Raw genomic sequence first — 24,459 nt, forward strand, 5'->3', positions numbered from 1 at the left:
TGTCTCATTAATATATTTTTCCTTCTTTTCTCTCTTTCCTCATCCTTCTCATTTTCAGTTTCTTTGGTATCCTTGCTGCAGATCACTTTACTTATTCAGCGCCCTGTACTAACATCCACACCCACAACGCCCCCTCCCCCACTTGTGTCCTCCTTTCTTTGTTCCTTCTAATTCCTTCCCCCAGTAGCTGATGTTCCGGCTTTTCTAGTGCCGAGTGCACCGATCTCATCTGGTCTGCGGCTTAGGTCTTTTAAGGACACGGCTTCCTGGTAACCCTTAAACTTCCGGGAGGAACCTAAATCCTACCTATTCAAGGAAGCCAGTGCCTAAACCTAACCCTAGATTCAAGAGAAAAGGTTTCAAAAGGACAGCCTTAGCTTCAGTCCTAAGAAATAGTTAGTGACTCATTATCTTTCTTGTTCATTTTTCTCAACACAAGTGCCAATTTTCATAGGAAGTATACTGGGACATTTTCCAAGCTCATATTTGCCTGTCCAAACTCTCGTTTGCATAGGGAACAGTTATTCACTAGTGCTTTGGAGTTGACATTTGAATCTTATAAAAGTGAGTTAGATTAATGATACTGAGAAGAAAAAGATTGGCAGAAGGCTGTGCTATCATTTTGAAAAACAGCTGAAATTGTATTGTGAGATATGTATTTCTGTCTTTTCTTGTCTCATCTTTCACCAAAATGCAAGCTTCTGAGAAAAGACACTTGGTCTATTTTGTTCTCTGTTGTATCTCCAGTGCCTAGAATAGCTTCTGGCACAGAGAAGGCACTTAAATCCTCATCGGATGAGTGAATGTATCAGGTATTCTATTAGTTTTGTTTCCATCTCAGTCTGTTCTCTCACGGAGACTTCTGTCCTCTTGTTGCAATCTGGACCAGCATCCCTCTAGGCCTGCAGGCCTAACTATCATCTTGGTATCCTTTTGCCTGTGGCCAATCTTGGGTTTCCTGCCTCTAAACCTTTTCTATTCCTTGGTTTAGTCCTTTTTTGGTGGACCACATTCATCAATTGTACAATTTTTGAGTAACTCTTCCAATTGCTATTGCTGTGTAACAAACAACCTCAAAACTTAGTGGCACTCTTCCACAACACTTATTTATTATCTCCTGGTTTCTGTGAGATAGGAATGCAGGAAAGGCTCAGCTGGGCACTGGTGGCCTGCAGACTGGACCTGGAACTGCAGGAGGTCTACAGAAGCTGAGGGCTGGTCATACATCTCTATGTAGTTTGTCTGCATGGGCTAGTTGGGCTTCTTCACAGCATGGCAGCCTCAGGACTGTTGGACTGCTTACATACAGGCTGGCTTCCACTGAATCTCATTATTTTTCCCTAGTACTAAATGATAGCTTGGGGAGAATAAGATTCTAGAATGGATTATTTTCCTTTAGGACTTCATAAGCAATTCTCCATTGTTTCATAACTTTCAGAATTGTGGAATGTCATTAAATTCCAGATCCTCTATATGTCAGCTGATTTTTCTCTCTACAAGTGTTTAGAATAATCTCTTTATCCCCAGTGTTCTGGAACTTCATGTGAATCAAGGAATAGATTTGATAAACTAACTGAAGTCTTGCTTGATTGAATTTTAAGTTCCACTCAATTTTATGTCCCGATAACTGGGTTTCCTCCCATTACTTCATTATTCTAGCTTGAATCATTCTGTCTGTCTTAGTCTATTCTCACTATTAATAACAAAATACCAAGACTGGGTAGCTTATAAATAACAGAAATTTATTTCTCACAGTTCTGGAGGCTGAGAGGTCCAAGATCAAATAGCCAACATGATTGCATTCTGGTGAGAGCCCTCTTCCTGGTTCATAGCCAGAGACTTCTCACTGTGTCCTCACATGGTAGAAAGGGCTGAAGAGTTCTGTGGGGTCTTTTAAAAATAAGACTACTAATCCTTTTTAAATTACCTAATCACCTCCTAAAGGTCCCACCTCCTACTACCATCACTTGAGCATTAGGATTTCAACATGAACTTTGGGGGACACAAACATTCAGACCATAGTACTAAGAAACCTTTCCTGACTAACTTCCAGGGATATTAATCGTTTTCTGGTTCCCATTCTTCAGCACGTGAATATAGTTTATAATTTATTTCTAAAACTTTAATTCTTCAGATGTTTTAGAGATTTGTTTCATTTCCCCCAGTCTCTTCTGTATATATGAAAAAAATCATGTTTGCTATTATTTTTATATCCCTATAGCACCCATTGCAGGGACTCAGTTAAGGCAGATAATTGAATGCTCTGCATCTTCCAAGAAATGAGCTGCCCCGTTGTTCACTTACTGCTGTAGAGAAAGACCTCGGGACTTCTCCTTCTCTTTAGTTCAGATCAATCTGCCCCTTCTAAAAGCTAGCTCCTTCCACAAAGTACTCAGAAATAAGCCACATGATCCTCCCATGGAGTAGCAGTTTACCATAAATGGAGTGAATTTGCAGTTAATGTATTGTTTAATCAAGCTATTGTTTTTCCTCTAAGTCTTTATGTTATACAATTTTTTTGTTTTGTTTTGCGGTACGCGGGCCCCTCACTTTTGTGGCCTCTCTCGTTGCGGAGCACAGGCTCCAGACGCGCAGGCTCAGCGGCCATGGCTCACGGGCCCAGCCGCTCCGCGGCATGTGGGATCTTCCCCAACCGGGGCATGAACCCCTGTCCCCTGCATCAGCAGGCGGACTCTCAACCACTGCGCCACCAGGGAAGCCCCCAAGATGTTATACAAATTTTTAAAACACATATTCCTGTTTTAAAACTTGGTGTAAGCATAGATTTCAGACATTTTAAAGATATTTAGTTACCTTATAAAAGTGTTTGTACACTAATTGTGTCGTGTTATACTCTATTGTGTTAATCAACCTAGTTGAATCTTTGTTTTTTGACTGGGGGTATTGATCACTATTTTGAGGATCTTATGAAGGCAGAACATGGGAAAAAGACAAACTCTCAAAAACTGGGAAAAATGATAAAGCTACCCTGGAGATGTTTTATCCAGGTACACACCTAACAGATGAAATTCTCCATCCCTGAGAGCAGAGCAAGAGATTATCTTAATACCCAAAGTTAAATTAGTAAAACACAAACCCAATAGGATAAACTTCTCCATCTCTGGTAGTAAGTGAAAAGGTGATTTTAACACTCTAAACATCAATGATAGTGATCTGGGTGTAACCTCAAGCAAGCAGTACCAGAAAATGATTGTGATTGATTTAGTTGAAATCTAATTGAATGTATTATGTCCTGTCTGAAGAAAGACAACTTGAAGATCAGTGGTCAGCACAAAGTATAGCAAAAAGAAAAACAAAGAACCAGAAGTTATTTGTTTTGCACTATTCATATGGGATAAACACATTAATTCTGCTAGTCAAGAATATGGTTAGGGTGATTCAGCAGGCCTCACTGTAATTCAATTTGTTAAGATTTAATCAATGCACTTTTTCTTTTTTTTTTTTTGGCTGTGTTGGCTCTTTGTTCCTACGGACAGGCTTTCTCTAGTTGTGGTGAGCGGGGGCTACTCTTCGTTGAAGTGCACGGGCTTCTCATTGCGGTGGCTTCTCTTGTTGCAGAGCACAGGCTCTAGGTGTGTGGGCTCAGTAGTTGTGGCTCGCGGGCTCTAGAGCACAGGCTTAGTAGTTGTGGTGCACGGGCTTAGTTGCTCCGTGCACGTGGGATCTTCCTGGACCAGGGATCGAACCTGTGTCCCCTGCGTTGGCAGGCGGATTCTTAACCACTGTGCCACCAGGGAAGTCCTCAATGCACTTTTCAAGGATAGTATTCCAAATGAAAATGAAACTGAATCACAATCAAATAGAATACTTATTTTTCCAGTATTCCAGAAAGTTTTAACATGATCCCATCTACCTACTCTTACATCATCCACTTTATACACAATAGCTCTAGGATAACATACTCAGTCCCACTTCTTATCCATTTGAACCCTGTCAGTCACTCCTATTTGCAACAAAAATATATCTCATAACCTCCAAAGTAAAAATATACTGTTGCTTGTCCAAGATCAAAACCCTCATATTGAAAACAAAGAAACCAACCAACCAACCCTCATGTTGGGCTAATCAGGTAAGATCTTAACACAGGATGTACATTTTTTAAAAAAATTTTATTTTATTTATTTTTGGCTGCATTGGGTCCTTGTTGCTGCATGAGCTTTCTCTAGTTGAGGTGAGCGGGGGCTACTCTTTGTTGCGGTGTGTGGGCTTCTCACTGCAGTGGCATCTCTTGTTGTGGAGCACAGGCTCTAGGTGCACAGGCTTCAGTAGTTGTGGCATGTGGGCTCAGCAGTTGTGGCTCACAGGCTCTAGAGTGCAGGCTCAGTAGTTGTGGTGCACAGGCTTAGTTGCTCCAAGGCATGTGGGATCTTCCCAGACCAGGGCTCGAACCCGTGTCCCATGTTTTGGCAGGCGGATTCTTAACCACTGTACCACCAGGGAAGCCCCAGGATGTACATTTTTGACAACTAAAAATTTAAGCTTCCTAAAAACGATCTAGTTGTTTAACATGTGCAAGTCACTTCATTTCTTTGAGCTTCTGTAAAGCAAGAGGGTTTATCTAGCACTGACCTATTATGAAAATTCTATTACTGTCAGATTTTACAAGGTACAAGTATAGCCACATTTCCTAGCAAAATTAAACTTTTTCCCGAAAAAATAAACAAGCCAATGGAACCCTCTGAATAGTTTCTCTAGCTGCAAGCTGCAACCCATTCGTAAATCACGAAATCAATTTAGTGGATGCACCACCTGTCAGCATTAAAAACAAGCTGAAATAGAATAAAAGAATAGGAAATCTCAGACTGCATCTTAGTAATCAGTATTGTTTTGTGAATTATTTATTTCAATTTTATACATAAAAGTGCATACCAGGTTAGGATGGGACAATTTTGATGTTTGAAAAACACTGCTCTAAAGCTGCAGTTGTTAAAGAGTGGACCGAATAAGACCCTTTTGGGTGTATGAGAGGCCCTCCCTTTCCCAATCACATACATACGTGTGTTAGGTCTGATTTTCTTCATAAGCTTCAACCAAAACCTTTCTCAAAAGATTGAATATAGAAGCAGGTATGAGAATTCATCTGTTTTCATTTGAGACAGACACTAAAGATATTTTCAAAACTAAAACAATTCCACTCAATTTTTTTTTGGTTTTGTTTTAGAAAAAATACAGTCGGTTAAAATTTTTAAATGCTATTTATGTTAACCTGTTTATTATTTTTAAACGAGTTTAAAAAATTTCTGCCTTAATTACTATTACAGTAAATAGCAATAGATATAACCCACAGAAACAAAAGCACTTTGGAGTTTGCAACAATTTGAGAACCCCTGATCAATACGAAACAAAGGACTTCAGGCCTGACTCCTGGCAGGTTTAACACGGTCCCAGGCCCTCTGGGGAGCCCCCAACTGCGGCCCGCTCCACTGATGCCCAGACCGGGTGTACCCCGATGAGAATCCTCACGAATAAGAACAGATATTGACGAAAAGGCAGGGTTGCTGACGTAAGAGAGCCGAGAAGTGCAGCTTCACTGCGCACGCTATACTATGTAGCTGAAAAGCTAAAAGACTTTTAGCGAATCTTTGCGACACTGTCGCGTTTCGTTGGTTCCGTGCCGTAAAGACAGCGGCGGAGCCGCCCCCGGTGAAGACAGCTGACGTGCGCGGCAATGGCGGATATGGAGGATCTTTTCGGGAGCGACGCCGACAGCGATGCTGAGCGTAAAGGTGGGGTCATCTGGGCTTGGGTGGAGGCGAGAGTGGCTGAGCTTCTGCGGCGGGAGCTCAACAGCGGTCCGGTTCCGGGTCTGCGAGCGCTCCGGCGCCGCGGGCGAGTGATGGCTCTTCCTGCACTCCTGCCCCAGCTCCACCTGCACTCCCTGCGGTGCCAGCCTCCCCCCGGAGGGCGGGAATGAAGTGACAGACGCAGAATGTGTACCTCGAGATTTTTGGTGTCCATGGAGCAAGCCGTGCCTGGGAGCGTGTGGAGCGAAGGGGGCGCGGGGCAGGGGTGGAGGCCGGGCGAGCCAGCGCAGCCGGAGGAGGAACCTTGGAGTCCTGCTCTGTCCTGCCTTGCACAGGCCAGCGCAGAGTAAGGGCTCTTGTGAATGAATGGAAATTAGGTGTTCGGGAGCATGGGGATGGGATGGGCGAATTTGCATAGGGGCTCAGAATGCCCTCTTGAATGAAACCAGAGCGTGGCGTGTTGGGGAGTTTATGTCTGGGTGAGGAGATTGGGACGGATACCGAGGTAGGGCCGCATGTAGGCGTTACACGCAGTAGATAATATGTCCTCCGAGAGCCTGTGCAGAAACTCTAGAATTTCTTGAGTCGGTGGTATTACATTGGGGAGCATAGGAGGTCTGTGTTTGGAGAGAAGGGATGAAGGATTTGATGCAGAAATGAATTAGTGAGTGTATGTTTATGGTGCAAGGAAGTCTTTCTGGCACAAAGAGTGGGTATTTGAGTTTGAAATGTGAATAGGAGATATTTGAAGTCAGAAGGGGCCCAAGACCAAGTGCAGAATTCTTGCGAGTCCCCAGGCTCAAAGTAATGTAGTACCTACTTTTTTCCTTAGCATAGTGCATTATCGTGGTTGTTTTTTTCTTTCGCCAGCTTCAGTTTATTAATACTTTTTAGAGTATAGTTAAGGGAGCACCAGGTGGAAGTCTAGTGTGAGGGCTTTACCAGGATGGACATCCAGAATGTTCTTTCTAGTCAGGATGTCTGGAAGTATAAAGCCCAGTATATTCTTGTTCCACTCACTTTGTTGTTGTTTTCCTTTCCCCTTCATCTGTACTTGTCCGTATCCCGTTCACCCTTCAAGACACAGAACCATGTGAACCCTCCCGTGACTCACTTCCATGAAGTTGTTCATTCAGCATTTATAGATCCCCTGTCATGTTTCAGCTACTTTGCTAGATGTAGGGGATATAATGATGAAAAGATTGTCCTCCTCCTGCCCGCCCTCAGCTTACGTCAGTGCTTAATGCATAATTGGATGGGTAGAAGCAATAGTAGAGGTACCCTGCAGTGCTTTCCTGTTGCAAACTCAGGGTATGGGGAAGTGATGTATGGAGATGGTTGCTTCTCTGGGCTTCATGTTTTACCTTCTTGTAAGTCTACTGCTGCATTCTTCTCTCTTACCATTAAATTATAGAACTCTCTAGGATTTATTTCCAAATCTGTCCTTGAAGGTTGCTGTTGGTCCTGAACTTAGGATGGATGTGGCAAGGTAACTCCTGTTATATCATCATATTTAATTATTTCCCTGGGCTAAGACAGACGTAGAAAATAACTACACTTGACAGATATCTTGGTATAACAGTGGGTAGAATTCCTACCTAGGCCCAGTGTGTTTCTTTCATGTATAAATGTGCCAGGTCTTCTTTAATTTCTTTCAACAATGTTTTGTAGTTTTGATTGTATAAGTCCTGCACTTCCTAGGTTAAATTTATTCCTAAATATTTCATTTTGGATACTGTTGCAAGTGGAATTGTTTTCTTAATTTCGTTTTTGGATTGTTCATTGCTAATGTATAGAAATACAGCTGATTTTTGTTTGCTAATTTTGTATCCTGCAACCATGTGTAATATATTAGCTCTAATAGTTGTTTGGGGTGTGTGTGTATTCTTTAGGATTTTCTACATATAAGATCATGTCATCTGTGAGTAGAGATGGCTTTACTTCTTCCTTTACAATTTGGATGCCTTTTATTTCTTTTTCTTAATTAATTACCCCAGCTAGAACTTTCTGTATAATGTTGAATAGAAGGATGAGAGTGGATATCTTTGTCTTTTTTCTAATCTTTGGGAAAAAGCATCCATTTCTTTACCACTACATATGATGTTAGCTGTGGGTTTTTTGTAGATGCCCTTTATTACGTTGAGATAATTACCTTCCATTCCTAGTTTGTTGAGTAGTTTTATCATGAAAGGGTGTTGAATTTTGTCAAATGTCTCTTCTGCATCAATTACGATGATCAAAATTTTTTCCTTTATTAATATTGTGTTTCATTTTGATTTTTAGTTGTTGAATCAGTCTTGTATTCCTAGGGTAAATTCCACTTGGTCATGGTGTATATCCTTTTAATATGTTGTTGGATTTGGTTTGCTAGTATTTTGATACTATTTTTGCATACATATTTATGAGGGATATTGGTCTGTGGTTTTCCTTTTTTTGTGATTTTTCGTCTGGCTTTGGTATTGGGGTAATGCTGGCTTAGAATGTGTTAGGAAGTGTTCCCTTTACTCAAGTTTTTGGAAGAGTTTGAGAAGGATAGGGATTAATTCTTTAAATGTTTGATAGGATTCACCAGTGACACCATCTTGTCCTGGCTTTTCTTTGTTGGAAACTTTTTGATTACTGATTCAAACTCTACTTGTTATAGGTCTATTCAGATTTTGTTTCATCTTGAGTCAGTTTTGGTAGATTGTGCATTTCTAGGAATTAATCCATTTCATCTAAATTATCTAATTGTTGGTATACAGTTGTTTATAGTGTTCTCTTTTAGTCTTATTTTCTGAAAAATTAGTAGTAAAATCCCCACTTCCATTCCTGATTTTAGTAATTTGAGGGTTCTTTTTTTCCCTTGGTCAGCTTAGCTAAAGGTGTGTCAATCCTAAGTTTTTAAAGAATGAGCTTTTGGTTTCATTGATTCTATTATTTTTTCTGTTCTTTATTTTATTTATCTCTGCTCTAATCTTTATTATTTTTTTTCTTTCTGCTTGCTTTGAGTATAGTTTTCTTTTTCTAGTTCCTTAAAGTGAAAGGTTAGATTATCAGTTTGAGTTTTTTGGGGGGTTTTTTGTGTGTGTGGTATGCGGGCCTCTCACTGTTGTGGCCTCCCCCGCCGCGGAGCACAGGCCCCGGACGCGCAGGCCCAGCGGCCATGGCCCACAGGCCCAGCTGCTCCGCGGCATGCGGGACCCTCCCGGACCGGGACACGAACCCGCGCCCCCTGCATCGGCAGGCGGACTCTCAACCACTGCGCCACCAGGGAAGCCCTGTTTTGTTTTTTAATGTATGTGTTTACAGCTACAAATTTCCTTTTTTTAAAAAATTAATTTATTTGTTTAGTTATTTATTTATGGCTGCATTGGGTCTTCGTTGCTGCTCGTGGGCTTTCTTTAGTTGCGGCGGGCAGGGGCTACTCTTCGTTGCGGTGCACGGGCTTCTCATTGCGGTGGCTTCTCTTGTTGCGGAGCATGGGCTCTAGGTGCACAGGCTTCAGTAGTTGTGGCTTGTGGGCTCTAGAGCACAACCTCAGTAGTTGTGGCACATGGGCTTAGTTGCTCTGCAGCATGTGGGATCTTCCCGGACCAGGGATCGAACCCATGTCCCCTGCACTGGCAGGCGGATTCTTAACCACTGTGCCACCAGGGAAGCCCTACAAATTTCCTTTTTAGCACTGCTTTCCCTGCATCCCTTAAGTATTGGTAGGCTTTGTTATCATTTTCATTCATGTCAAAATATTTTCTAATTTCCCTTGTGATTTCTTCTTTGCACCCTTGATTGTTTGAGTGCATTGTTTAATTTCCACATATTTGTGAATTTTCCAGATTTTTTTCTGTGATTGATTTCAGTTTCATTCTGTTGTGGTCAGAGAACATACTTTGTATTATTTTAGTCTTTTCAAATTTATTGAGACTTGTTTTGTGTCCTAAAATTATGGTCTGTCTTGGAGAATGTTGCATGTGCAGTTGGGAAGAATGTATGTCCTACTGTTGAGTGGAGAGTTCTACTGATGTCTGTTATGTCTGGTTGTTTTATAGCATTGTTCAAGTCCTCTGTTTCCTTACTGATCTTCTTTTTGTTCTGACCGTTATTGAAAGTGGGGTGTTTGAAGTTTCCAATTGTTACTGTTGAACTATTTCTTCCTTCAATTCTGTTGGTGTTTTGTTTTTTTTCTTTTGGTGCATATATATATATATATTTTTTTTTTTTTACTGAAGTGTTGTTGATTTACAATGTTGTGTTAGTTTCTGGTGTACAGCACAGTGATTCAGTTATATATTATACATATATACATATACATATATATTACATATTTTTTAATATTCTTTTCCATTATGATTTATTACAGTATACTGAATATAGTTCCCTGTGCTATGCAATAGGACATTGTTGTTTATTCATTCTGTTGGGTTGGCCAAAAAGTTCGTTTGGTTAATGAATACATTTAATAAAGTTCTTGGTGAAAATGAAAAATGTGTGTTTTATTTTTACTTAAAACCGAATGAACTTTGTGGCCAACTCAGTGTATGTAATAGTTTGCATCTGCTAGTCCCAAACTCTCAATCCAACCCTCTCCCACCCCCACTCCCCCTTCGCAACCACAGGTCTGTTCTCTATGCCTGTGAGTCTTTTTCTGTTTCATAGATAAGTTCATTTGTGTCATATTTTAGATTCCACACATAAGTGATATCCTATGGTATTTGTCTTTTTCTTTCTGACTTCACTTAGTAGGATTATCTCTAGGTCCATCCATGTAGCTGCAAATGGCATTATTTCATTCTTTTTTTATATTCCATTGTGTATATATGTGTGTGTGTATACATATATGTGATATTTATATATATATCATATATATATATATGTCTCTCACATCTTCTTTATCCATTCATCTATCTGTGGACATTTAGGTTGTTTCCATGTCTTGGGTATTGTGAACAGTGCTGCTATGAACATAGGAGTGCATCTATCTTTTTGAATTATAGTTTTGTCCGGATATTTGCCCAGGAGTAGCATTGCTGGATCATATGGCCACTCTGTTTTTAGTTTTTTGAGGAACCTCCATACCGTTCTCCATAGTGGCTGCACCAATGTACTTTCACACCAACAGTGTAGGAAGGTTTCCTTTCTCCACACCCTCTCCAGCATTTGTTATCTGTAGACTTTTTTTTTTTTTTGCGATACGCGAGCCTCTCACTGTTGTGGCCTCTCCCGTTGCGGAGCACAGGCTCCGGATGCGCAGGTTCAGCGGCCGTGTCGCATGGGCCCAGCTGCTCCGCGGCATGTGGAATCTTCCCGGACCAGGGCACGAACCCATGTCCCCTGCATCGGCAGGCAGACTCTCAACCACTGCGCCACCAGGGAAGCCCATCTGCAGCCTTTTTTAATGATGACCATTCTGACTGGTGTGATGTACCTCATTGTAGTTTTGATTTGCATTTCTCTAATAATTAGCCACGTTGAGCATCTTTTCATGTTCCTGTTGGCCATCTGTATGTCATCTTTGGAGAAATGTCTGTTTAGATCTTCTGCCCATTTTTTTGATTGGGTTGTTTGTTTTTTTGTTATTGAGTTGTATGAGCTATTGGTATATTTTGGAAATTAAGCGCTTGTTGGTCACATCAATTGCAAATATTTTCTCCCAGTCTGTATGTTGTCTTTTCATTTTGCTTATGGTTTCCTTTGCTGTGCAAAAGCTTGTAAGTTTGATTAGGTCCCATTTGTTTATTTTTGCTTTTATTTCTATTGCCTTGGTAGACTGACCTAAGAAAACATTGGTACGATTTATGTCAGAATGTTTTGCCTGTGTTCTCTTCTAGGAGTTTTATGGTGTCATGTCTTATGTTTAAGTCTTTAAGCCATTTTGAGTTTATTTTTGTGTACGGTGTGAGGGTGTGTTGTAACTTCATTGATTTACATGCAGGTGCATATATGTTTTAAATTATATCTTCATGTTGGATTGACCCTTTTATCATTTTATTATGTCCTTTTTTGTCTTTTGCAACAATTTTTCTTAAGCCTTATTTTGCCTGATATTAGTATAACTACTAATATAGTTATACTATATAAACAGTATAACTACTGTTATACTGTCCTGTAGAGAGCACATAGATGGATCTTTTTTTTTAAAAATTATTTATTTTTGGCTGTGTTGGGTCTTTGTTGGTGCATGCGGGCTTTCTCTAGTTGCAGGGAGCGGGGGCTATTATTCTTTGTTGCAGTGCGTGGGCTTCTTATTGCGGTGACTTCTCTTGTTGCAGAGCACGGACTCTAGGCGCATGGGCTTCAGTAGCTGTGGCTTGTGGGCTCTAGAGCGCAGGCTCAGTAATTGTGGCGCACAGGCTTAGTTGCTCCGTGGCATGTGGAATCTTCCCAGACCAGGGCTCGAACCTGTGTCCCTTGCATTGGCAGGCGGATTCTTTACCACTGCGCCACCAGGGAAGTCCCAGGATGGATCATTTTTAAAATTCATCCTGCCAATTTCTGCCTTTTCATTGGAGAAGTTGATTTATTTATGTTTAAAGTAATTACCAGTAAGAAGGACTTCTGCCATTTTGATATTTGTTTTCTATGTCATGTCTTTTTTCTTCCTCAATTCTTCTTATTACTGTCTTCCTTTATGACTGCTTTTTCTGTAGTGTACTGTTGCGATTCCCTTCTTGTTTCTTTGTATATTTTTAGTTTTAGTAACTTTCTTAATGGTTACTCTGGTGACTACAATTAATCTTAATTTCTAACAATCTAGTTTGTATTAATACCAACTTAATTTCAATAGTATACAAAAACTTTTTTTCTATATAGCTTCGTCCTGTCACCTTTTTATTGTTGTCACAAGTTACATCTTTATACACTGCCCAGTGATGTAGATTTATAATTATTGTTTTATACAATTGTCTTTTAAATTAAATCTTATGAAAAAAGAGGAGTCACTAACTAGAAATTCATTAATACTGACCTTTATACTCACCTATTTAGTTACCTTTACTGGTGTTCTTTATTTCTTCTTGAGGATTCAAGTTACTGCCCATTGTCCTTTCATTTCGGCCTGAAGGAGTCCCTTTAGCATTTCTTGTAGGGCACTGGCAACAAACTCTAATAAATTTGTTTTTATTGAGGTGAGATTTACATAACATAAAATTTACCATCTTATTTTATTTTTATTAAGGTATAATTGACATACAGCATTAGTTCCATGTGTACAACATAATGATTTGATATTTATACATATTGTGAAATGATCACCACAGTAAGTCTAGTTAACATTTGTCACCATACCTTGTTACAGAATTTATTTTACTGTGATGAGGACTGTTAAAATCTACTCTCTTAGCAACTTTCAAATATGCAATACAGTCTATTAATCGTAGTCGTCATGCTGTATATTATATCCCCATGACTTATTTTTTTTATAACTGGAAGTTTGTATCTTCTGACTCCCTTCACCCATTTTGCCCACCTCTCCCCCTTCCCTCAGTCTCTAACAACCACCAATTTATTCTCTGTATCTGTGAGCTTTGTGTTTTTGTTTTTTTAGATCCCACATATAAGTGATATCATATATACGGTATTTGTCTTCCTCTGTCTGCTTATTTTACCTAGCATAATGCCCTCAAGATCCATCCATGTTGTTGTAAACAGTAAGATTTCCTTCCTTTTTTCTTTGGCTGTGCCACATGGCTTGTGGGATCTTAGTTCCCCAACCAGGGATCGAACCCGGGCCCCCTGCCATGGAAGCGCCCAGTCCTAACCACTGGACCACCAGGGAATTCCCAAGATTTCCTTCTTTTTTATGGTTGAATAATATTCCATTATATATATATATGTCATCTTTACAGTGGCATGAATAGTATTTTATTGTATATATGTACCGCATTTTCTTTGTCCATTTATCTCTAGATGCACACTTAGGTTGCTTCCATATCTTGACTATTGTAAGTAATGCTGCAATGAACATAGACATGCATATATCTTTTCAAATTAGTATTTCTGTGTTCTTTGGGTAAATACCCAGAAGTGGAATAGCTGGATCACATAGTAGTTCTGTTCTTTTTCTGAAGCATTTCCATAATGTTTTCCATAGTGACTGCAGCACTTTACAGTCCCACCAACAATTACAAGTGTTCCCTTTTCTCCACATCCTCTCCAACACTTGTTACTTCTTGTCTTTTTGAAAATAGCCATTCTAACTATGGTTTTGATTTTCATTTCTCTGATTAGTGATGTTGAGCATCTTTTTATTTACGTGTTGGCCATCTGTCTTTTTTAGAAAAGTGTCTATTCAGGTCTTCTGCCCATTTTTTAATTGTATTGTTTGTTTGCTATTGAATAGTATGAGTTCTTTACATATTTTGTATATTAACCCTTTATCAGATATATGATTTGCAAATATTTTATCCCATTCAGTAGGTTGCCTTTTCATTTTTGTTTTGTTTTGTTTTGTTTTGCGGTACACGGGCCTCTCACTGTTGTGGCCTCTCCCGTTGTGGAGCACAGGCTCCAGACGCGCAGGCTCAGCGGCCATGGCTCACGGGTCCAGCCGCTCCGCAGCATGTGGGATCCTCCCGGACCGGGGCACGAACCTGTGTCCCCTGCATCGGCAGGCGGACTCTCAACCACTGTGCCACCAGGGAAGCCCTGCCTTTTCATTTTGTTGATGGCTTCCTTTGCTGTGTAGAAGCATTTTAGTTTGATGTGTCACACTTGTTTATTTTTGCTTTAGTTGCCTTTGCTTTTGGTGTCATATCCAAAAAATGATAACCAAGACCATGTCAGGGAGCTTACTGCCTGTTTTCTTCTAGGAGTTTTACGGTTTCACGTCTAAAATTTAAGTCTAATCCATTTAGAGTTAAATTTTGTGTATGGTGTAAGATAGTGGTCCAGTTTCATTCTTTAGCATGTTGCTGTCCAGTTTTCCCAACACCATTTATTGAAGAGACTATCCTTTCCCCATTGTGTATTCTTGGCTTGGTTCCTTTGTTGTAAATTAATTGACCATATATGTGTGGGTTTATTTCTGAGCTCTTTATTCTGTTCCATTGATTTTTGTGTCCGTAATACAGATTGAAATCAAGGGCATGATGCCTCCAGCTTTATTCTTTTATCTCAAGATTGCTTTGGCTATTTGGGTTTTTTTTTTGTTCCATACAAATTTTAGAATTCTTTGTTCTATTTCTGTGAAAAAATGCCATTGGAAGTTTTATAGGGATTGTGTTCAATATGTAGATTGCTTTGGGTAGTATGGACATTTTAACAGTATTGATTCTTCAAATCCATGAGCGTGGAATACCTTTCCATTTATTTGTATCTTCTTCAGTTTCTTTCATCAGTGTTTTCAGCGTACACGTCTTTCATCTTTTTGGTTAAATTTATTCCTAAGTATTTTACTTTTTTTGATACAATCGTTAATGGGATTGTTTTCTTAATTTCTCTTTCTGATAGCTCGTTATTAGTGTATAGAATCACAACTGTATATTGATTTTGTATCCTGCAACTTTATTGAATTTATTTATTAGTTCTGACAGTTTTCTGGTGGAGTCTTTAGGATTTTCTATATATAATACCATGTCATCTGCAAATAGTGACAGTTTTACTTCTTTTCAGTTTGGTTGCAGAATATGCCATTTTTTTCTTTCTCTAGTTGTGGTGCACGGGCTCCAGGATGCATGGACTCTGTAGTTTGCAGCATGCATGCTCTCTCATTGAGGCGCACGAGCTCGGTAGTTGTGGCGTGAGGGCTTAGTTGCCCTGTGGCACGTGGGATCTCAGTTCCCTGAGCAGGGATCATACCCGAGTCTCCTGTATTGGAAGGTGCATTCTTTACCACTGGACCACTGGGGAAGTCCCTGAATATGTCATTTTTAAGTGAACAATTCAGTGGTATTTAGTACCTTTAAAATGTTGTGTAGCCACTATCTCTGTCTAGTTCTGAAACATTTTCATCACCTCAAAATAAAACGCCATACCCATTAAGTAGTTACTTGCCATTTGCTCCCCTTGCTAGCCCCCATGAACCATCAGTCTGCTTTCTGCATCTATGGATTTATCTATTCTGGACATTTCATACAAATGGAATCATAAAACATGTGGCTTTTTTTTTTTTTTTTTTTTGCTGCGCCTCGCAGCTTGTGGGATCTTAGTTCTCCAACCAGGGATTAAACCTGGGCCCTTGGCAGTGAGAATGTGGTGTCCTAACCACTGGACCACCAGGGAATTCCTAACATGTGGCCCTTTGTTTCTGATTTCTATCTCTTACCATCATGTTTTTTTTTGTTTTTTTTTTTTTTACCATCATGTTTTTGAAGTTAATCCACATTGTAGTATGTATCAGTACTTCATATCTTTTTAATGACTGAATAGTATTCCACTCTGTGTATATATCCCAATTTGTTTATCCAGCTGTTGATGGACATTGGGTTATTTCCATCTTTTGACTTTTAAATAGTGATGCTATTTGTGTGCAAGTACTTGTGTGAGTGCCTGTTTTCAGTTCTTTTGGGTATATATGTAGGAGTAGAATTGCTGAGTCATATGGTAATTCTTTGTTTTACTTTTTGAGAAACAACCAAACCATTTTTTATAGCAGCTGGACCATTTTAAATTACCACCAGTAGTGTTTGAGTGTTCTATTTCTTCATATCCTTGCCAATACTTATTTTACTTCCCCCCCACCCCGCTCTTTAAAATACGGCCATTGCTGTTGGTGTCTAGTGATATCTAATTGTGGTTTTGATTTCCATTTCCTAAAGGCTTATGATATTGAGCATCTTTTCATGTACTTGTTTCATTTGTGTAACTATGCAGAAATGTCTATTCAAGTCTATTGTCTATTTTTCAAATGGGTTTTTGTCTTTTGGTTGTAAACACTCTTTATATATTCTGGATACTATACTGTAAGTATATACATATACTTGACAGATATATGGTTTGCAAATATTTTCTCCCATTCTGTAAGCTGTTTTTTCCCTTTCTTGATAATGTCCTTTCTTGCATAAAGGCTTTTCATTTTGAGGAAATCCAATTTATCTTTTGTTGCTGTTGTTGCTCATAATTCCTTCATTTTTGAAGGATAGTTTTGCTGGATATAGAATTCTTGGTTGACAGTATTTCTTTCAGCACTTTGAATATTTCATACCATCGCCTCCTGGTTTTTATGGTTTCTGATGAGAAATCAACTGTTATCTTTATTGAAGATCCCTTTGTATGGGACCTGTTGCTTTGCTGCTTTCAGGATTTTTTCTTTGTCTTAGACAGTTTGATAATGATGTGTCTAGGTGTGGCTCTCTTTAACTTTATCCTACTTGGTATTTGTTGATCAACTTGTATATGTACGTTGATGTCTTTCTTCAAATTTGGGAAGTTTTTGGCTATTATTTCTTCAAATATTCTTTCTGTCCCTTTCTCTTTTGTCTCTTCTTCTGGAACTCCCATTATGCATAGATTGGTACACTTGCTGGTTTCTCACAAGTCTTTAGACTTTTCATTTTTCTTCATTCTTTTCTCTTTTCGTTCACCAGACTGGATAATCTCAGTTGATGTATCTTTTTTTTTTTTTTTTTTTTTTTTCCCTTTCTGGCCCCTCTACCAGGGCATGAACCCATGTCCCCTGCATCGGCAGGCAGACTCAACCACTGTGCCACCAGGGAAGCCCTCATTTGATGTATCTTAAAGTTTCCTGATTCTTTTTTCTTCCTACTCACATCTGCTGTTTAGTCCCTTTAGTGAATTTTTCATTTCAGTTATTGTACTTTCCAACTCCAGAATTTCTGTTCGGTTCTTTTTTTATAATATCTGTCTTTTTATTGATATTCTCTATTTCGTAAGACATCATTTTCATTGACTGGGCTTCTTCAGGGACAGTGTGTAGCCTTTTTTCATATGTATGGGCCATGCTTCCTTCTTTCTTTGCAGGCCTTATAATTTTTTGTTGATATATGGACATTTTGAATATTATAATGTGGTTACTCAGGACAGCACTCTCTTCCCCCCACCCCACCCCCAGCATTTGTTGTTGCTCTTTGTTGCAGTAGTTATTGTTTATTGACTCTTTTGAACTGATTTTGTAAAGTCTGCAGTCTTTGTTGTGTATAGCCACTAAAGTCTCTGTTCCATTAGCTTAGTGGTCAGCTAGTGATTGGACAGAGATTTCCTTAAATGCCACAAAAAGAAACAAAAACAATAACGAAAAACTCCCAGCCTTTGCAGGTTGGCTCTGTGTGTGTGTTAGGGCATGCTTTCAACACTCAACCAGGTTGTTTACAACCTGTCTTTGCCTTCATTTCCTGCTTGCACAGAGCCTGAAGGTCAGCCGTAAATGAGAGTTTAGGGCCTTCTTGGTTCTTTCTTGAGCATGTGCACAGCCCTGGGCAAGTGCATGGCTTTTCAGGTCAGTAAGAATATGTGGGTGGTGTTTTTCCTTTTCTTTTCTTTTTTTTTTCGTTTATTGTGGAAGCTTTTAAAAACCCTTATATTTTGTCATTCCTCAGCCTTTTCTCCCAAGCTTTTTAGTTAGTCTGTTTGCCTCAACTGCTTTCCATCATCCCATGCAGAGGCAACTAATACATTTGCCTATAAATGTTTTTGACCAACACTCTCAGGTAGCTTCCTTAGCAACAAGAGAGTTCCAAGTTAGGTGAGATAAAGTCAAGCCTTTTGAGCCAGTCCTTTCAGTGATCCACCAGACAGATCAAAACTAACAACCATGATTCTTTGCAAATGAGGTGCCTTCTGCTTCTTCCATTAGTGTTACATACACCAGAAATTTGGGCTATTATCTTCAAGGTACCCTTGACCAAGGGGTGGGTTGGGGGTGGGGGGGTATGTTAAAACACCCCTTTTTTCTTACTGAGACTCAGCTTTTTTTTCTTGTTAAGCATTCCCCTGGTTGCTGCAACTTTTAGTTAGTTTCCAGAGTCTGAGAAGATAGATGCTAACAGCTTTTGACAAGTTTTTTCATTGCTTTTATGTTAGGATGGACTTTTGGTGTTCCTTATTCTGCTTTTTTTGCTTACATCACCCTGTGTTTATATGATCCCATAGATTCTGATTCTGGATCAGGCTCAGATTCTGATCAAGAGAATGTTGCTTCTGGCAGTAATGCCTCTGGAAGTGAAAGTGATCAAGATGAAAGAGATGACTCAGGAAAACCAAGTAATAAGGAACTGTTTGGAGATGACAGTGAGGATGAGGGAGCTTCTCATCATAGTGGGAGTGATAATCACTCTGAAGGATCAGACAATAGATCAGAAGCTTCTGAGCGTTCTGACCATGAAGACAATGATCCCTCAGATGTAGATCAGCACAGTGGATCAGAAGCCCACAATGACGATGACGATGAAGGTCATAGATCAGATGGAGGGAGCCATCACTCAGAAGCGGAAGGTTCTGAAAAAGCACATTCAGATGATGAAAAATGGTGCAGAGAAGATAAAAGTGACCAGTCAGATGATGAAAAGATACAAAATTCTGATGATGAGGAGAGGGCACAAGGATCTGATGAAGATAAACTGCAGAATTCTGATGACGATGAGAAAATGCAGAACACAGATGATGAGGAGAGGCCTCAGCTTTCAGACGATGAGAGACAACAACTGTCTGAGGAGGAGAAGGCTAATTCTGATGATGAACGGCCAGCAGCTTCTGATAATGATGACGAGAAACAGAATTCTGATGATGAAGAGCGGCCACAGATGTCTGATGAGGAGAAAATGCAAAATTCTGATGACGAAAGGCCACAGGCCTCAGATGAAGAACACAGGCATTCAGATGATGAAGAGGAACAAGACCATAAGTCAGGTAATACATTTATGAGAACCATAATGGTTTAGTAGAAGCATTCAGGTACAGCAGGGGCTCATTTATTCTTTTCACGTTCCTACTTTTAGTACCCTGTTTTTTCTCTTCTGTCCCTCCATTTTAGCCTTTTCTAACTCTATACATTTTGCCTTTAAACATTTTCCTAATCCATGTATTATTTCTCTCTATTCCCCTTCCATTTAATATATGATAGATCAGGAGGAAAAAAATTTAAAGAGGAAAGTCTTAGAGAAAGATGTATAATGCTAAAGTAGCTAGATATCAAATAGTTAGTTCCATTTTTGTGGGTAACTAAGAGCATGCCTCAGGTGAGAATAGATTTGCCTGGGCGAAAAAACCCAATACCATTGAAACTCCCCCATAGGGTAGCTATAATGAAGTGTGAACACCAGGTTCCAGCTCAGTTTATTTGAGATCCAAAATTTCAGCCTCCAGAGTAATCAGGCTCCAAGGAGTTTACTCAAACTAATCAAATTCACAGGAAACTATAAAAATTGAATTGCAAAATTGTTTGTTTCAAGAGCATCAATTATTTCTCTCTTATCATTGTATCCTTTCCTTTGGGGGAAAATCTACATTGGATGCCAAATTATAACAATCAGGAGGTGACCTGGGGAGCATAATATCCAGAAAGTGAAAACACAGCTGGATGATCTCAATGAGCTATGATAGCTTGACACATGCGTCCTCATCCTGGGGAGATGTGCTTGGATCAGAACATTCATTCCCTAAAGACAGCAGGAAACACAGAGCTGAACTTTGGCTTTTGGACCCCGTTTTATAATAGTCATTCACACTGTTTTCCTGAAGTTAACACGTTCTCATATAGAATATTAAAACAATTAGCCATCTTCTTTTTTTGTATTATATAAAAGTCACTTTGATTAGGTTGGAAGTCTTCCTGAAGTAATTAATGTCTGGATTGCTTCATTTTTATAAGTGATTGATTATAATTACATATTGATCCTGTCTTCTTAAGAGCTGCAGTATGGAGAGAGGGGGTCTTTTCCCTTGTAATAAATACCTCAGGATAGCATTCAACACCACATTTTAGCATTATTTAGGAGAGGAGATCAGAAAATTTCCAGAGATGGATATAGGTCTATATAGACTATAGGACTGCAGTAAGTACTCAGTAACTAGTTCTGGGTAGAGTTATTTGTACTGTTACCAAAATCATTAAGGCTCATGCACTACTTCCCAAATACTAGCAGGCTAATATAAAACTAGGGTCGTATTAGGAATCTTGTAGCTGGTCATTCTGCTTAATTCTTAACTAGTTCTACAATGGTTCTTTTTTTTTTTTTTTAAACATCTTTATTGGAGTAGAATTGCTTTACAAAGATGTGTTAGTTTCTGCTTTATAACAAAGTGAATCAGCTATACATATACATATATCCCCATATCTCTTCCCTCTTGTGTCTCCCTCCCTCCCACCCTCTCTATCCCACCCCTCTAGGTGGTCACAAAGCACTGAGCTGATGTCCCTGTGCTATGCGGCTGCTTCCCACTAGCTATCGGGTTTACATTTGGTAGTGTATATATATTCATGCCACTCTCTCACTTTGTCCCAGCTTACCCTTCCCCCTCCCCGTGTCCTCAAGTCCATTCTCTAGTAGGTCTGCATCTTTATTCCCATCCTGCCCCTAGGTTCTTCATGACCATTTTTTTTTTTTTTAGATTCCATATATATGTGTTAGCATACGGTATTTGTTTTTCTCTTTCTGACTTATTTCACTCTGTATGACAGAATCTAGGTCCGTCCACCTCACTACGAATAACTCAATTTCGTTTCTTTTTATGGCTGAGTAATATTCCATTGTATATATGTGCCACATCTTTATTATAATGGTTCATGTTTGAAGTTTACAATTAGGTAAATAATTGTACCATCCAGATATATTTGTCTCTTCCATTGCAATATTTTTACCTCTTTTTTTTTCTTCTGTAATGAGTGGTATATAAATTTAATTATAAGTTTCAGTACTGCTTTTTGCATTCTCCCAAGTTTTTCTGCTTACAGAAACCAATGTTCCTTTTATTAATTTTATTTTAAAATTTACTATAGTAAGTTGATTTTTGTGTGTGTATGTACAGTTCTGTTAGTGTCAATGCTTGTATAGATTTGTGTAACCACCACCACAGTCAAGATACAGAATAGTTCTGTCACCCTAGAAAACTCCCTCATTCTATACCTTCTGTAGTTATATACTTCCCCACCTGTGACCCTTGACAACTACTGCTCTGTTCTGTCACTGTAGTTTTGTCTTTTTGAGAATGTCATCATATAAATGGAATCATACAGTGTGTAACCTTTTTTCTTTCACTTAGTGTAATGCATTTGAGACTTACCCAAATCGTTACATGTATCAGTAGTTCATTCTTACTTATTACTGAGTAGTTTTCCATTGTATGGGTGTACCACAGTTTGTTTATCCCTAATGTTGCTTTTATTTATTTTCCTAATGTTGCTTTTAAAACACAAAATTCTAAGTAATGATAATGACTGTGATTATGCAGATCTTCTGATTCTCCTCTTACAGAATCTGCAAGAGGCAGTGATAGTGAAGATGAAGTTTTACGAATGAAACGCAAGAATGCAATTGCATCTGATTCAGAAGCAGATAGTGACACTGAGGTACCAAAAGGTACTCTAATTACTTCTTTTATATATCTGTATTTCCATCCCTCTCTCTGCATTTAGCTGTAGTGCATTCCCAACCCTGGGCACTGGCCCCAGACTGCAAGACGCACAGAAGAGAGTGTGGATACATTTAGTGTACACAGGCAAGTTGTACAGATATTAGAAACTGCTTGCACTTAATTAGTTGAAGAACCTGCTTCATTTATAGTCGGAGTGAATCTGCTATTAGGGGCTGAGGCTCTGGTTGAGGTGGAGATGGCAATGTCCATTCTTTGGTTTGAATAATGACAGTTCTAGCGCAGCTTGTTAGCTTGTTCTTTTTTTTTAAAGTAAATTTATTTATTTTTGGCTGTGTTGGGTCTTCGTTGCTGCGTGCAGGCTTTCTCTGGTTGCGGTGAGCGGGGGCTACTCTTCGTTGCGGTGCACGGGCTTTTCATTGTGGTGGCTCCTCTTGTTGCAGAGCACAGGCTCTAGGCACGCGGGTTTCAGTAGTTGTGGCATGTAGGTTCAGTAGTTGTGGCTCACAGGCTCTAGAGCGCTGGCTCAGTAGTTGTGGCACATGGGCTTAGTTGAGGCGCATTCTTAAGCACTGCGCCACCAGGGAAGCCTGTTAGCTTGTTCTTAAGTTCTTAATAGGTTAATATCAGATGAAGAACCATATTCTTCAAGCTATGGTTTATTTATTTAAATTAATTAATTTATTTATTTTTGGCTGCATTGGGTCTTTCTTGCCGTGGGCAGGCTTTCTCTAGTTGCGGCGAGCAGGGGCTACTCTTCATTGCGGTGCGCGGGCTTTTCATTGCATTGGCTTCTCTTGTTGCAGAGCACGGGCTCTAGGTGCGCGGGCTTCAGTAGTAGTGGCTCTCAGGCTCTAGAGCACAGGCTCAGTAGTTGTGGCGCATGGGCTTAGTTGCTCTTTGGCATGTGGGATCTTCCCGGACCAGGGATTGAACCTCTGTCCCCTGCACTGGCAGGCGGATTCTTAACCACTGCGCTACCAGGGAAGTCCCCAAGCTCTGGTTTAGATGAAGAGTTTATAAAAACCCAGTGTTAGGTAAGATGGGTTTGTTGTAAAGTTAAAAGATCTACCTGTTCACTTCTTCATGTGACTACATTTCCAATGGCTAATTACTATACAGTAAAGATAAGATGTTAGTATAAAAGTTACAGCAAACATAAGTTTGATATGCACAACCATTTTGTGCTGAATGGTAATTAGGCATTAATGTTAAATAGCTTATATAAATTATCACAAGTAACAGTATAACTAAAGGAAACATTTAGAGAGTCAACTAGAGAGAAAAGGAGAGAGCTGGACAGAACAAGCTCTGGGGTTTACTTAAAGATCTTTAGATCTATGTACATGGACTTCGGAATCAGATGATCCAAGTTAGAATCTTTGTGGTTCTTTACACTTTCCAACTGTATGATTTTGGTCAAATTAATTACTTACTCCACTTAAATTTTCTGATCGGTAAGAGGGAGGTGATGCTAACGACGTAACAGCATTGTTGTGAGAATTAGATATATTATTTTATTTGTTTACAGTTATTTATTGAGAATCTGCTTTGTACTAGTACTATTCTGTGCACTCAGAATGTAGCAATAATCAAAACAGATAAAGACTTCTCCCTTGTAGAATCCATATTCTGGTGGGGTCAGTGTAAGGTAGGGACAATAATAGTACAATAAATAAATTAAATGTTAGATGGTGATAAGACCTAAGAAGAAAATAATCAAGTGGGGACGTGTGAGTGTTGCTGGATGGAGTTGTAGTTTTGGTGATTTTATCATATAGATGAACTTTTCAATACTTGTGACCTTCCTCCTTCCTCCTCTTTTAAAAAAAAAAAAAATTTTTTTTCTTAGAGCAGTTTAAGGTTTGCAGCAAAACTGAGGGCAAGAGATTTCTCATATATGCCCTGCCCCCACTCATGCATAGCTTGCCCCACTATCAACGTCCTCCACCAGAATGGTACATTTGTTACAATTGATGAACCTACAATGACATATTGTAATCACCCAAAACCCATAGTTTACATTACGGTTCACTTCTTGGTATTGTACATTCTATGGGTTTGGAAAAATGTATGTATGACCTGGATCCACCATCTTCATACACCATCTTCATACTATTCATACAGAATAGTTGCACTGTCCTAAAATTCTCTGTGCTCTGCCTGTTCATCCCTCCCTCCTGCCTAACCTCTGGCAACCAATGATCTTTTTTTTTTTTTTTTTTTTTTGGGT

General features: G+C 39.4%; 1 protein-coding gene across 4 annotated transcripts in view; it reads left to right on the forward strand.

The window, feature by feature from the left end:
• The first annotated feature begins 5,646 nt into the window (after positions 1–5,646).
• Positions 5,647–24,459, forward strand: part of LEO1 (LEO1 component of Paf1/RNA polymerase II complex) — a 50,514-nt gene continuing 31,701 nt past the window's right edge. For 3 of the 4 annotated variants that reach the window (XM_024761851.1, XM_024761852.1, XM_024761850.1), the window contains exons 1-2: positions 18,713–19,544; positions 22,109–22,213. In XM_024761851.1, coding sequence (XP_024617619.1) covers positions 18,713–19,544; positions 22,109–22,213 — 937 coding nt within the window. Of the gene's footprint in view, positions 5,748–18,712; positions 19,545–22,108; positions 22,214–24,459 lie in introns of those variants that run through there. The other variant, XM_024761853.1, reaches the window with a different exon arrangement.

This window comes from Neophocaena asiaeorientalis, unplaced genomic scaffold (genome assembly GCF_003031525.2).
Source record: "Neophocaena asiaeorientalis asiaeorientalis breed wild unplaced genomic scaffold, Neophocaena_asiaeorientalis_V1.1 scaffold506, whole genome shotgun sequence".
Classification (NCBI taxonomy): Eukaryota; Metazoa; Chordata; class Mammalia; order Artiodactyla; family Phocoenidae; genus Neophocaena; species Neophocaena asiaeorientalis.